The sequence below is a fragment of the Sturnus vulgaris genome, chromosome 6 (genome assembly GCF_052056855.1).
Source record: "Sturnus vulgaris isolate bStuVul1 chromosome 6, bStuVul1.hap1, whole genome shotgun sequence".
Classification (NCBI taxonomy): Eukaryota; Metazoa; Chordata; class Aves; order Passeriformes; family Sturnidae; genus Sturnus; species Sturnus vulgaris.
The window spans coordinates 25749998-25764435 of record NC_142248.1 but is presented as its reverse complement, the minus strand read 5'-3'; the positions used below and the strand labels follow the sequence as shown (position 1 = coordinate 25764435).

Genomic DNA, 14438 nt, shown 5'->3' with positions numbered 1-14438 from the left:
ACAGGCACAAATATGCATGGATGCACAGGGAGAAGAACATGCACAAACTGGAAACAGGGTGATTTGCGAAAAGGTACAGCTACCCAGGTAGTAGTTCTATTTTTTACCTGCCCTCCTCAAACCTCCTCTGAGCAGGAAGTAATAAACCCCAGATCTGGGGCTCTCAAATGCTGCCTCTCGAGGACCACAGGTAGAATCAGCATGACAGAACTGCTGAGGTAAAGCAGACAGAAGTCACAGAAAAATCACTGAACCCACTCTCAAATAAAGAAATGGAATTAATTCAGGCATTAAGGTAAAGAGAAAAGAGAACAGGCACTGTGGGGAACAAGGAACAGACATAGCTATGCTAACAGAGGGCTGGACTCAGTGCTATTGGGCTGCTGCTGCTCTGGCACTTCTGTAGTGCTTAGCCAGGGAGGTGTTAAGGTCACTGCAGTTGGCTCAAACTGAACTGAGGGCCTACTGTGCAACCCTCAGTGCTTGCTGCTTTCTCCCTTCATTTCCTCCACAGGCATCAGCATAGCTGAGCCTCCAAGTTACCTTACACCTGGATGCTGTGCAAACACACAGCTCTGAACACTTGGCAAATGCAGCACTGGAAGATTTGGAAGAGAATAAAGTTACCCAGAACTACAAGGCAATACATATGTAACATAGAGAAGAGATTCATTCTTATAAAAAACTTGGTGTTAGCTGCCAACATCCTGGGGAATTCTCTTGTCCTCACTTCTAGCTGCAAGCTAGAATAGTTAACTCTCACCCACACACCCAACTGCAACACCCATGTTGCTTCTGCCATGCTAAGCCCACCCTAGTCTAGCTCAAGAGTCTTGCAAAAAAGCAAGACTGTCCCATCAAATCCTCACGCTTTTATCTTTGTAAGAATCACCCTGCACATCTTTTGTCTATTTCAGTCTCCCTCTTCTCATTGTTCTTCAGAGCCTGCCTAGTCAGGGTCCAAAAGCATGATTTCATATTTCACATTCCACAGCTCCAAACTTTGAAATTAAAAACTGAGGAACCAACAAAGCCACTTTCAGCTTCCCTTCATGTCAAACACAGCCAACTGCCCCTTTGACACAAAGGCTTGAGACCAGTGAACCATAATTAGTGGTGATTACTTTCTGGCAAAACTCAAAGATCAGTGAAGCTACAGAAGCCATATATACACCAGCTCAGAGAAAACTCTCAAAAGAGACCTGGGATTCTTCCTCACAAGTCCAAAGGATATATATACTTCGTGTGATCAGAGTATCTGATACCTAGAACACATAGCATACATACCCAGAGCAGTAAAAGAAATTGGAATGAATCAGTAGTAGGCACTAGGTGGGGAATCAGGATATACAGTACCCACTACCCAGCCAGGGCTAGGGAAGGCCAGCAATTCAATGGAAGGTCCTGATTTGGGAGACTGTCTGTTTGTCAGGGGATGCAGCACAGCAATCTCAGTTTGTGAGATGGGGTGTGCAAGTGAGCAGAGTGTACAATCATTTTGTTGTAGAATTTTTGGGATATAAATTAATACATATTTTCTATTAGAGCAAGCACAGGAATCTTTTTAAGTAGTACTGAATTTCATGCACCTACGTTGTTGATTTGTACAGGAGCAGTAAATATATGTAATGTGACCCAGAAGCATCTGAGATGATAAATGTCTAGACAGCATCTTGTGGTTCTCCACCCTATTTAATACTTCTAGGCAAGGAAAAATAAAAATTAAAATACCCAAAGCACATATTGTTTGGGAACCTAGACATACAGCAGGTATGTGCACACCACCTGTGAGGCCCTGAGAGCTGTTGCTATTACTATCACTGAAACTGATATCAGAGTAAATTAAACTTAAAACCCCCTTAGATCAGAACAAAACATCATTTCTTGATGAACCAGAGCATCTTGGCAGAAATGAGCTAAGAAGTATTTCAGACACATCAAGCCATGAAAAGAGGAGAATCCCTTTTCTCCAACTGCAGTAGCCCTTCACAGGCTCTCTAATATAAATTCGACTGCCATTCTCTCTGACTGATGACAAGGAAATTTGCCTGCCCTAACCAAATTAGGTTAAGAAATCCTGTCAAAAAATTCAAGGAAAAAATACGCTGAGCAGTTTAGAAGTGCAAGGTCAGTCTTCAGGTTTGAGACAGATGCTATGAAAGAGCAAGAAGTTAATGAAACAGAGATCTGAGAAAACACTGACCATTTCACTGCTAAATTTTTGCCAATTTACTGCTCCTATGAATTCTACAAGATGAACATGAGCAACGATGGCTGCTGCTGAATTCAAGGTGCCTACTGAAAACACAGGAATCTGTACCAGCTAGAAAGAATCTTCCTTGCTAGTTTTGGTCCAGGTCTTCGAGATTCAGTGACCTGCAGAGCCCAAGGAGCCCATTCTTTTTTTTTTAAATAGTGGCATAGCAGCTGCAAATTCCAGTGCTAGAAACTTCAACTAACCTCCATCTACTGTCCTCACAACTCAGGATATTTGCTAACAGGTAATTTAGAGCTAGTTTATGTTCTGAATGAACAAGTTTCATTCTGTTAAACACCTGATTTTTTACTTTATTATGAAACCAGGAATGCTTTCAGGAGAACGCTTTTTCAAGAGCAGCTCTAGTATGGGCTTGGCTTCAGTTTTCACTGGATAATGAAGAAATCACTTTCATGGTTGTGGTCCTTGTATTACATTACTAAATGACGATAAAAATTATATATGGTTATCTTTAATAACTCTATTACAAAACATGTAATCACATTTAATGCCTTTACAGCAGAATGTGAAGGAGTGACAATCCTGCCCAGTGGACTGAGTGAAAAGCTGTGACAGAAATGAGACAGGGCACTGAGACAGGACTAGGATTAAAGAAGGAGAGAACAGATTTGGCAAAACTTCATTGATATACAGACGGCAACAAAGGCAGGTCTGCAGCAAAAGTGTTAGAGGTTGACAGTCATGTCACAGTAGTCACAAGTAAGGCCACATACAACTTGGAACATTTCACCTCTTGTGCAGCTCTGCAGCTTCTTTGTCTGAGGTGCAGCAACAGGCTAGGCCATCATTTGAGTGGAAATAATGCCAATGCTTATACAAAGTGGCAAAAAGAAAATCTCAAAATGCACAGCAGTGCAGATTTATAAAATAACGTTTTAACATATCTAGAACGGTCCTCTGTCTCAGTATTACAAACCCAAAATCTCCTTTGCCTTTTGGCAAGCAGACTGCTAATTTGGCACCTTACCTCGTGCAGAGAAAAGGAATCAACACATGAAATGAAAATTTCTTTTGAGATACATTTAGATAAGTCAGTACTGGGAGAGTGGGAATTAAAGGGACAAGGTGATTTGTCTAAAAGAATAACTTGAATCCTACTGCTTTGCAAGCATCAAATCAAAATTTTCTAATGAACTTCAGCAGCATTAAAATGGATTAAAGTTACCATAGAGCTATAGAAAAACTGTGAGGACTGCACTTTAGAGACATATCTGAACTGGAGCTATGTGCAAGCCAGATAAGAGACCCATTCATAGAATATTTCCATCCTTGCTGAATTCTGCAACTCATAGACAAGAATCTCAGTGGAACAAAAAAGGAAGCTTTTCTTCAGTCATCCAGCACTGAGCACAGGCTGACACCCATCAGATGACCCTCTATGAATTGCTTGCTCCAATGTAGCAAATCAAGTAGCAAAAAAGGCATTTACAATACAAAATAGTCATCTCCATATATCATGACCTTGATACTCCTTTTGGAATTCTCTCAGTAAACACAAGTTCACAGACCAAGTAATCCAGCACTGCCTCAAGAATTTTTTTTTCATTTACAAATTTACACTAAACTCTTAACCCCCAGTATTTTGGCCATTCAATAAAAGCAGAAGAAGATGACATTATTATTTATGAAGATAAAATAATTCAATAGGGAGTCTTAAGGCATCTTCCTGACTCTTGTTCTGAGGATAAAAACAGAGCAACTGAAGTAACGAAAGACTAAATGACTCATAAAAGGTTTGAAGATGGAATCTTCTATCAGTTGTTACTGGAAAATTCTGAAGTATTTTCAGATCGCTGTACAAAGTAAAACAGAAGCTTTAACTAAAGGCATTAAACTATACACACAATGCTAGATAAGGCACCACCCTGGAAGTCATTTAGAATGGAGTTCTGGGCATTAGTGGTGAGGTTTGCAGCTCTGTCTGTGAGCCCATACAAAGGTGCAAACAGAGCTGAAAAGGGAATGGAAGTTCTAGGACAGCCTGCACGCTGCTGCTCTCCCAAGCCATGTAGAGGGGGAAGGCAGTTTACACCTGTTGGATAGGTTCTTTATTTGGACTAGGTAATAGCTTGCCTGGATGAGGTCCAAGAGCAGAATCACCACCACTTCTCTCAATAACTTTAAACCCCTGAGGCAAACATTGTGCTGGAACAGAAACAGGCCAGGAATTCATTTCTCACATTCCTCTTCTTTAGGCAGGATGAAAAGTAGTGGCTGATGAAATAAGAGCAATTTTACTTGAGCTTTCCAAATCCCATTACAATCTTTCTATTGAAAGACTCATTTGGGAAAGGACCACCACTCGGATCACATGCCTTCTGTACTGTGTTTCTCCCTCTCTCACATCCCTCAATTTCCCAGCAGCATTCAGGCATCAGTGATAAAAATCAGTATTTTCACATACTCAGTGCTTTCCAGACCTAGACTCATGTCTTGGAGAAGCTCTACTTTATTATTCTGCTTTAAAAGACAAAACTGAACACCTAGGCAAAGGAATCAATATTCTTTACTGGAGTGGCTAAGGAAGAAACTCAAATCTCCAGCAGACTTGGGCTTGTATTCCAGTCTAGTTACTTCAGCAAATTTTCCTTGTTCTTAGCTTCCTAGATTCAGACTCCTGCAAGTAAATCTTGCTGCTCTTTGAATCACAGAAAGAATGGTTTTACTGCAGAATCAGTCCTCTGCCCTGATCCCAAGGATGTATAAGCCGTAAATATAAATTCCAATGCACAAAATTAATATAGAATAATAAAGAAGACATCTGGAAAAGAAACTCTGATAAACACTGCTCTATCTTTAAACAATCTAAACTTGATATGCTAGAAGAAAGCATAAAGATGAGGACTTAGAGGAGATTTTTGCAGCATCAGGTCTAAGTTTGCATTCTGCATACACGTCTCAATGCCAGCAAACTCAAACTTACAGATGCAGGGATGGGAAATGATCAAGGAAAAACAGACATTTCCCTCTCATCTACCATGTTCATCTATGCCCTTATTTCACCAGGAACCTGACAGCTCTGGGAACACAGTTATTTTCATAGGGCTAGCTCCTAAACCTGAGAGGAACCATTACTAAGTCTTCAGAATCATAGAATTGTTTATGCTGGAAAATATCCTCCTTTTAAGATCCTCAAATCCAGCTGTTAACCTTAACATTGCCAAGTCCACCATTAAAACATGTCCCTAAGTACCACATCTATACATGTTTTAAAAACCCTCAGGTGACTCCACCACCCCCCTAGCTGGCCAGTTCCAATACTTGACAACCCTTTTGGTAAATAATTTTTTCCTGATATCTAATCTAAACTTCCTCTGATAGAACTTCAACACACACCTTGCTACAACCTCCTTAGAAGGAGTTGTACAGAGCAATATTGTGCCCTCCCCACCCCTCCCCCCGGCAAAGACTCCTTTTCTCCAGGAGAAGCCTCAGCTCCCTTAGCTGCTTCACATAAGACTTGTGCTCCAGACCCTTCACCAGCTCTGTTGCCCTTCTCTGGATACACTCCTGCATCTGAGCAAGAAGCCAAACACAAATTACAAATGAGCTCCTGAGGGCATTGCATTCTTCTTCAAAAAGCTAGAGCAGCAATTTTAACTTACCTGACTGCTGAAGAGACAGATCTTTTGTCATCTCTATGAGTGCCTGACTGAACAGGCAACAGTGACCCTCTTTTGTTGAGTGGTGACCAGTGGCTCTGTGGGGCAGCTGCATTCCCCTTGCTTATAACTCCACTTGCCAAGTCCAGGCTTGATAACTAAAGAGGAAAAAAAAAAAAGAAACAAAACAAAAACAAACCCAAAAAAACATCAGAAACAATTAAAAGCCAAGAAAAGAGAAAGAGGTATCACTAAGTAAATGGGATAGACTGTACTAAGAGAAGTGAAACTACTGGAAAATGGAAATATTCAAACACAAAAACACTATGCTAGTTGCATAAGGCAGTGAGAGATGACACCAACATCCACCATGCCTTCAATGAATTCAGGGGCCAGCATGAAAATTACAACCCTTCCATTCAGAGAACAGAGGAGGAAAAGGACAAAGACAGGGCAAAAATCCCAAAGTAAAGAAGTTTCTGCCATGTGCAAAATAAACTCCACATGCATTGATCAAAAGCCAGAAGCTTGTATTACACTGAGCAGAGACCAGAGTATCTCTCCAGTCATCGTAAGTTGTGTCAGTAAGCCAGTCATATACACCTGTCCTAGGTTTTTGCCCACTTCTCCAAAAGCAGCCACTTTTATCCCATCCCTTCTCAGCTCCATATCCTTTCCCATTCTTGCTCCTCATCTGTGTGTCATTATTCTCACAGTCTCAGCACCTGCATTTCAGGTGTCATTCTCTTTGTTTTCCTCAGTACAGTCTCATTCTTACAGACTTCCAGCACTAGCTTCCCCACTACTTTTGGACCCTGACCCACACTATTTCAGGTCTAGAACTTTCCACAGGAGTAGTTACTTGATCTGTCTTTCCACACTTCCATTCTTGGTTTCTCACATGACCTATATCCTAGTAGTTCTGGTTTTATTCCCCTTCCCAGCCCACTCCTTTTGCCAGCCTCTTTGTTCATCCAATCCTTGAATGTGGGCTGCTCACTGCACCACGTTTACCACATTACCACTCCATCCATTTCTGTTCTTCCATTTGAATGGTTCTCAGTGTCCTTCTAAATTATGTCCAGATAGAAATTTCACAGCCTCCATATCCCAGCTGTTCTCCAAAGGCTGGCAGAACTCCTACTAGTTCTGCAGTCAAGTCAGACAGGTCCCCAACCCATCATGGACCAAGTTACTGAAAACAGAGGAGAACAGAAGCTCCAGCCAAAGTACATTAGAGGTGCAAATACAGAGAAATTCGGTTTAGCAGCCTCAGTGTGGAGGGAACCTTCAGGAAGCTGAGAAGGTCTAGCAGGTCCTGCTGAGTATATTACATCTGAAGCTTTTCAAACAGTTATTCTGCAATCAAGTTTCAACAAAATTCTGAATTCTAAATTACTATTTCAAAGCATGGGAGATGAAGAGATTTAAAAGAAAAGTTCTGTAAATATTAAAATGCGCAAAATATTTTTTTAATCCAGCCTTGGTTTTGGCTGGCATACTTCACCTTGCCTGAAGTATTATGAAAACTGAACAACAAGCATAGAAAACATTAATTCAAATGAATAAAGTTTCAGAACCCTATAAGCAATTTAAGATCTTACAGTAGGACATTATCAGGCAAGCTTAGTAATAGGTAGTATTATCCACCTTAAATGGAAAACAGTATTAGGTGTCATTTTGGTGCCTCTACCTCACTCATAATGTCACAGTGTTCTGTAGACTTTAATTAAAATTTAAAGCATCTTCATTGCCATAACAGAAAGCTTCAAATTAGATTTAGTTCTGATTGTGCCAGGCACTATACAAATACCTAACAATGACAGTTGCTGGTCACAAAGAATTTATTGTCTGAAAAGAAGGAAGAATGGTAAATGATGCAAACACAGAAGGCAACATGGTAAATAAAATAGGTTCTATACAATTCTTAGCTTGTCAGCAACAGTGATCACAACTTTGCTAACACATCCAATGTGTGAAATGAAGATGACTTCATCCAATTTTCTCTCCTCATCATGTTGATGCCAAGAACCATTTAGTCTGATGAATTACCACCTCAATCCTACTCTATTACTATGACATGTTTTCCTCTTTAATTATCATTGTATCAATGTATCATTGTTTACTTGAAAGCTGTCTTTTTAAGCAGGTGAGAAAATAGCTTAGCATGGGTAATAGCTACATTTCACACATTCCAGATAGACAGGTGTTTAAACTACAGCAGGATTAAAAACAGGCAAAGGATTCAGAAAGAGAGAGAGAGAGAACATCACCAAGACTATAAGGTTTAGCTGCACCCAGCCCACCCAGACAGGTGTTACTGCTTGTTACTGTGCCATGTTTTGAGACATTTCAGCAGCTATAATTAGCTGGCCAGGATGTTGAGAGGATTATTGAGGCACCCCCAACACATCTGTGCTCAGCACTGGCTTCATTTTCTAGTCTTCCTGTGCACCTGATAGAACTGCATTCTTCCCTTTACAGAGGCAAATACTTAGTAGCAAATTAGTTGGTACTTCGGTGTAAAAGGTAATGTAGAGCATCTGGACCAAAATATCTATATAGAAGAGCTTGTAGTTTCAGAAATTGTACTAATGGACCAAAACCAAACAAATAAAAAAATCGCTCCAAAACCAAGAAAGGCTAGTGGGGCTCAACAGAGAAGGTGGTTATTGGTGTGGATCTAGAAGAACTAAGTTTTCAAACTGAGTTGCAACAAGATGGGCTCAAACTCTCCTGCTTGATAAGATTCCTGTTTTTCATTAGCAGTGATGGAGTATTTTTCCTGACACCGAGAATATGACAGGAGACCTGTGTGGGCTGTACTGCACACTTCAAACATCCCAATTTTCAAACATCTCTTGTCACATCTACACAGTCTTTGTGGGCCTTGTAAAAGGCAAGACAATACACTGCTAATATCTCTTATGATAGAAAGATTCATAAAGTTTTGCTACAATTTTTAAACCAATTGTGATGGCAAAGATGTCAGAAGCTGAAAGCAACATGCTGACTGAAGACCACTATGATCAAGTAAACCCTCAAGAACTCTCATGGAAGGAAAAGAACCCACTTGATGTACTTCTATTTATGATATAACATGAAAAAATGGGGGGAGGGGAGAAGAACATGTGGGTTGTCACAGCCATATCAACAGACACCTGTGTTAGAAACAGTACATATATGTACTATTATATTTAGTTCAATATAATGCTAATAAGCCAAAAGACAAATTATTGCACAATGCTGAAATACTTTTCTACATTTATTTTTATTTTTAAATGTTACAAGGTAAGTTTATGACTGCAATATACTTGTCTTGCCAGCGGAGACACATAAGCTTAGAACTGATTTCTGTGATCATGCCTTATTCAGAGAAATTTATTTCTGAAAAAAACTTTAAGACTGAAAGCAAGGGCACAACACAGAATGATACCCCAAAGTGCTAAATATAAGAGCTGGGGCATTTGTTTTTGTCAATCTGTTAAAAAAATTCAATATGAAATATGAACTCTCCAAGTACAGATAGAAAAAACCTTCAGGATAGAATTTGCTTCCAATTAATAGCAGCCTACAAAGATCCATTGCATAGTACTTCTAAGAAATTACAAGCAAAAGTCAGAAAAAGAGCTTAATATCTCTCACTTTTCTGATCTACATTATACTAGTCCTTCAAGAGTTTCCCACTATCATATTCAATCATCTTTTTTCTATAATAAAGTTAGCATTTTCTTTTTGATCTTCTCTAATGGTTGACATAAGCTAGAACCATCAATTATAACAATCAGAAAATGAGTGTTGCAGATCAGCCTCCATGGGTTCAGGAAAAGCCTCATGAAAGCCTCCAAACTAGCAAGAGAAGCATTCAGGAGTCAACCAGGGTGGATGGGGGGGACACATCACCACTAGAAATTGTTACTCTGTCACTCTTGGCAGGCAGTGAAAAAGTGACTGAAATTTTCATTACCAACATCCTGAACAGCAGATCCAAAGTTTCAATGGTTAACATGTTACAACAAGCAATGTGCTACAAATTGCCTACTTGATCCATTCCACTTGGCAGTTTGAGCACGTCTCTGGCAGAAGCCAGTCATATCTTGCTGCCCAAAAGGTGGTGGAGATTGGAGATCTACAAAATCTAAAGATCATTTCTCTTACTTGGAGCCACACTACATCCTCCGCAGTTCACACATCTCACATTTCCATTGGATCTTTCTAACTGGTGAGGAGGAAAAGGGGTCCAGAGCTCAAGCTATATTTCACATGTCAAGCCTAAAAGATATGCCAAAAGAACGCAGTAACCATAGGCCTACTTTGTCTCTTCCAAAAAAACCTTCCAAATGATAAAATTTTCACAGTCAGAAACAGGAGGAGGCAAGGTTTTCACCTTATCAACAACCAACAACACCCTATCAACAGGTTACAAAGGCATACGTGAATAAACTCTTTTCTGAGAAACCTTTTTGTTTCAAGAAGGACTGGGCAAGGATCATGATAAGATACACGTGAGATCACTACTCCTCTGCCTTAGGATCAGACCAGAATCCTTAAATTTTAATGAGTCAGACAGGACAAGATGATACTGTATCACTGAAGCTCAAAGAGGGAACCATTCCAGCTGAAAATCGAAAAGGTGCAAAATGTTTCATCATTTGTAGTGTGTTCTCCTTTGCGTTTCAACCTATTTTTACCCATGTGCTCTGTAAGCAACTTATGTATCCGTAAGTTCATCCAGTTTGACTCCTTCAAGACCCTTCAGTCAATCCCTAATTCTCCACTTTATTACTTAGCATTCATCCGGCAATGCCAACATTATCCAATAGCTTACAAATGAAATGTGCTTTTTCTTTCATTACCTGGCTTTCATAGTCATAAGTATTTTCACTTGCCAAGCCTTCCTCAAACACAGATACCCCCTAAGGCTTTCAAGATCTGTGAAATCTTTAACAGAAGGGAAGAGCTAAGAACTTGCCACGTGGAGGAAAAAAAAAACCAAGAAAGAAGTTTTGCTGTATTATTTCAGTTATTTTTCTTCCTTCAGCAATGACTGACTAGATGCTACAATATAAATACTCAGTGTTAACCTGTCCTCTCCCTAGCATGTATTGCATTTTCCTAGCTTTACCACAGAGCTCCCAGGTACATCTGGGATCCAGCACAGGCTACCATGACTTGGTTTAACACAGCTTCCTGTCCAACAGATCTGCCAGTACTACTGGAAATAGTCCAGCTGCCTTGCCTTCCTTAATGCATCGAGATACTGGAATCCAACAGGCTATATCAGCATGAAGGGAAAAAAAAGAAAAAAAAAAAAAGAAAGAAATCACATGATCTTAACCTGCCTCTTAAGAAGGAAAGGAAACCCCAAATCACAAATAATACACACACATACAAAACCACTGTCTGAATAGTGTAACAAGATGTACCACTACAAATTCCGTGAGCAAAAAATGTAATACAGAAAGATTTTTTTCTAGAACCACCTTTCTGTTATTCTATGGACACACACATTTAGAGAGCTAGGGAATTACAGCTTGGAAACTCTTTTTCAGGCCTGGATTTCTCCTGACTCTCAGGTCCATTCCCAGACTACAGCTTCAGTTAAGGAAGAAGTCTCCCAGGGTGATAAAATGGTGAAAAACAGAGTGGCATTCATAATAAAGATTAACACCTGGTGTCTTTCCCGTGGGATACATCCTGAGGTACTGTCCAAAGGATGTTTTTCCCAATTGTCCAATGAGCTACTGTCCTGTCCTAGCTGCATGTAACACACTTAAAATACAGGTTGTCCGTACAATAAAGTTGGCCTGTTTCCCCAAAGAGGTCCATGTATGTTGCTGTCTTTTCTCTTTAACCACATCACCCAGGCCATCTTGCTGACCTCACCCCATACTTAAGTACCTTCATTTTATGTACAGATTTGAATTTGCAGTAACAACTAGCCAGGAGGGAAAAACTGGGGCTAACAGGCAGGGAAGTGTGAAATCTATGTGTGCACCAAGGCTGATCTGGCCAAAGGCCTGTGACATTCCTTCTTTGCTCTCTGAGCTTACCAGCTTACAGGATATACATATGCATACAGAGCACAAGTGTTCCAGTCTCCAGAAGACGTTCCAGACAAAGACTTGCCAAAGACATTCCTGGGAAACCTGACAAACTCGCAAATTCTTTTGTAGTATCTCCAGCATATGCATTCATTTAACAATGAAAAAAGAAAACCCAAGTTAGTGCTGCTGCTGCGGATGGCTAAACTCCCCCTCTTCCTTCTCCTGAAAAAGTCAGGCTTTCAATTAGACACTCTCTGCCTCAAAACTTCCAGTGAGAGTGATTTTTACAAGGCACAATCCTGCCAAAAGTTTGATGATCAGGGTGTAATCTTTCCCATAACATGAGACCTAGCCACTCAGCCTGGCCTGCTTAGTGACTATCTGCAGATGTTGCTGCATCATAACAAAACTCTCTGCTTCTATTCCCTGCAAAGCCTCAGAGCAGGAGTTCAACATGAGCACTGCAGAAACTGAAGTGATATTTTCACTTCTTACAACCTCGGCTGAGACCAACTGGTTCCATTACTGCTACTGCTACAAATAATTCCAGCTCCTGTGTGAACAGCTTGAGCGAGAAGATGGGGCCCTGCAGCAGTGCAGAAGTGTGTGAAAGAGGAAAGAAATCACCCTTCAGAGGTGATCACCTGCTTTTTGCTCCTCTTACGAACTACAGCAAGATGCCTTCTTTCTTTACACTTCCCTTTCTCTCCATTAGTGGAAGTGTAAAAACCAAAGAAATGGTCACAAAGAAACTACAACTAAGACTCGGATAAATGGGTTGAGTCAAACCAAGGGATCATCACTGAAAAAAATCAAAATTCCTCAATGGGGAAAACAGCCTCACCAAATTTCTTTTTTCAATATTTGCTGCACCTTAAGTTTAATGCTCTTGTGCCATTCAGGTCTAGACAGGAAAGAGCTGATGCCCACTGGGACCTGCACAATGCATTTTGGCAGACTGGCAGTTTGCTCTATCAACAACAAGGCAGGCGAGGGTACCACACTGTGTAACTAAGACAGCTAAATGAGGAGTGGTGTGGTTTCTAATACTGCTGTAGCTGATGTTAAGATAAAGCTCACTATTTTGGGATTCCCATAGCATATACAGGTTCCCTCTAGGACACTGTAAAATGCTCCACTCAACCCTTCCCCACTCCCTCTCCCTGGCCCTAAGGTTTAGTAAACTCAGCTGCTTCTTGCTCATTTCCACTTTCTGTCTAAATGAAAAATGTAGAATAAGACAAGTGACCCATCCTCCACTGGATCTTTCAGCATGTTTGCAGGAATCCTGGCTGCTGGATCTTGGGCATTGACTGGCTGCATAGCACAGAAGGAGGCAGCTCTGTATAGCCCTTCCTGGGTGGTCTGATGTGATCCCTGCGATTAAACTCCCTGGCTGCAAGAATTGGAGCTATTCCTGATATAGCTAGGACCTGAAATCTCTCACTCTCCCACACATACACAGAGTCAGAGCTCCCACCAGGTTTCCCCTCCTTCTTTTCCTCCTCTTCTTGGTCAAGCTGGCCAATTCAACACATTCTTCAGTTCCCTAGCATTAATAACTACAAAGTACTACAGCCTGCTAGATATCAACTGCAGCCCCCCCCACCAGGCAGTGATAGGGACCTCACACAGATACAGCATTGCAGAATAATTTTTACCTTACAGCATGCTTCAGAAAGAAGTAGCATGTTATTCACAAAGATAAATACTCATATGCATCCAGGATCCAGCCACTTGGCTCTGGATGTACACACATGCTGTGTATTTCATGTCCTCCCTGCAGAAAGTCTTGCAATGCAAACACATGGAAATGTTTTATGCTAAACACACATGAAGTAAAGACTTTAGGATTAAAGCCTGGTACAGAAGGAGAAGTAGTCTGGGTAAGTCTGCATCCATCTGTCCACCAGGAAAGGCCAATGGCTTACAGTAGGTATAGATAAAAAACCCCTCTTGGTTCAGCTGTCCAGAAGTCACCAAGCAGTCAGTAAGATCTCAACATCACAAATCAAGCCAGGAAAGGCAATTTAACTCCTCTCCAATGAAATGGGCTTGCTGAACTGTATCTTCAGGCCTCATTCCTCAGCTCACCACCAACATACCTTCCTTGTTTCCCCAACAGTACCATCGCCATCTCAGGCTCATGCAAGGCAAGGCGTAAACTGAACAAGAAAATTTTGGGAAACTGAAAAATTGTATTGTTAACATGCACCATTAACCACTACACTACACACATCGACAAAGACATCATCATTTTGTAAAAATAATTTACCTGGCAATAACTTGCATTTATATTAATTCTTTAAGTAATAAAATGCCTTAATTATGTCCTTATGAACCTTCTCCTTTCAAACCTTTAATTTTACACTGGATCATGTACATTCTGTATTATGCATCTTCAGTTATCCACTTGCTATACAGAAAATTGACTAGTTATTTTTGTTTGCTTTTTTGTCTTTTTTTGATCTGTAATAAAACTTTATCATCCTACACACACCTGTCCATCTT

The 14438-nt window shown here is 40.5% G+C and overlaps 1 protein-coding gene across 11 annotated transcripts in view; it reads right to left on the bottom strand.

Annotated features, from left to right (window-relative positions):
- Nucleotides 1-14438, bottom strand: part of TTLL5 (tubulin tyrosine ligase like 5) — a 120472-nt gene that overhangs the window by 44477 nt on the left and 61557 nt on the right. For 5 of the 11 annotated variants that reach the window (XR_015804633.1, XM_014890043.2, XM_088167367.1 and 2 more), the window contains one exon: nucleotides 5884-6038. The exons of 2 other annotated variants lie outside the window; for them this stretch is intronic. Coding sequence is in view for 8 of the 9 variants with exons in the window: in XM_014890043.2 (XP_014745529.1) it covers nucleotides 5884-6038 (155 nt within the window). In the remaining variant the exon portion in view is untranslated. Of the gene's footprint in view, nucleotides 1-107; nucleotides 214-5883; nucleotides 6039-14438 lie in introns of all 11 variants that reach the window. 4 more of the 11 variants (XM_088167369.1, XM_088167370.1, XM_088167371.1 and 1 more) reach the window with 2 other exon arrangements.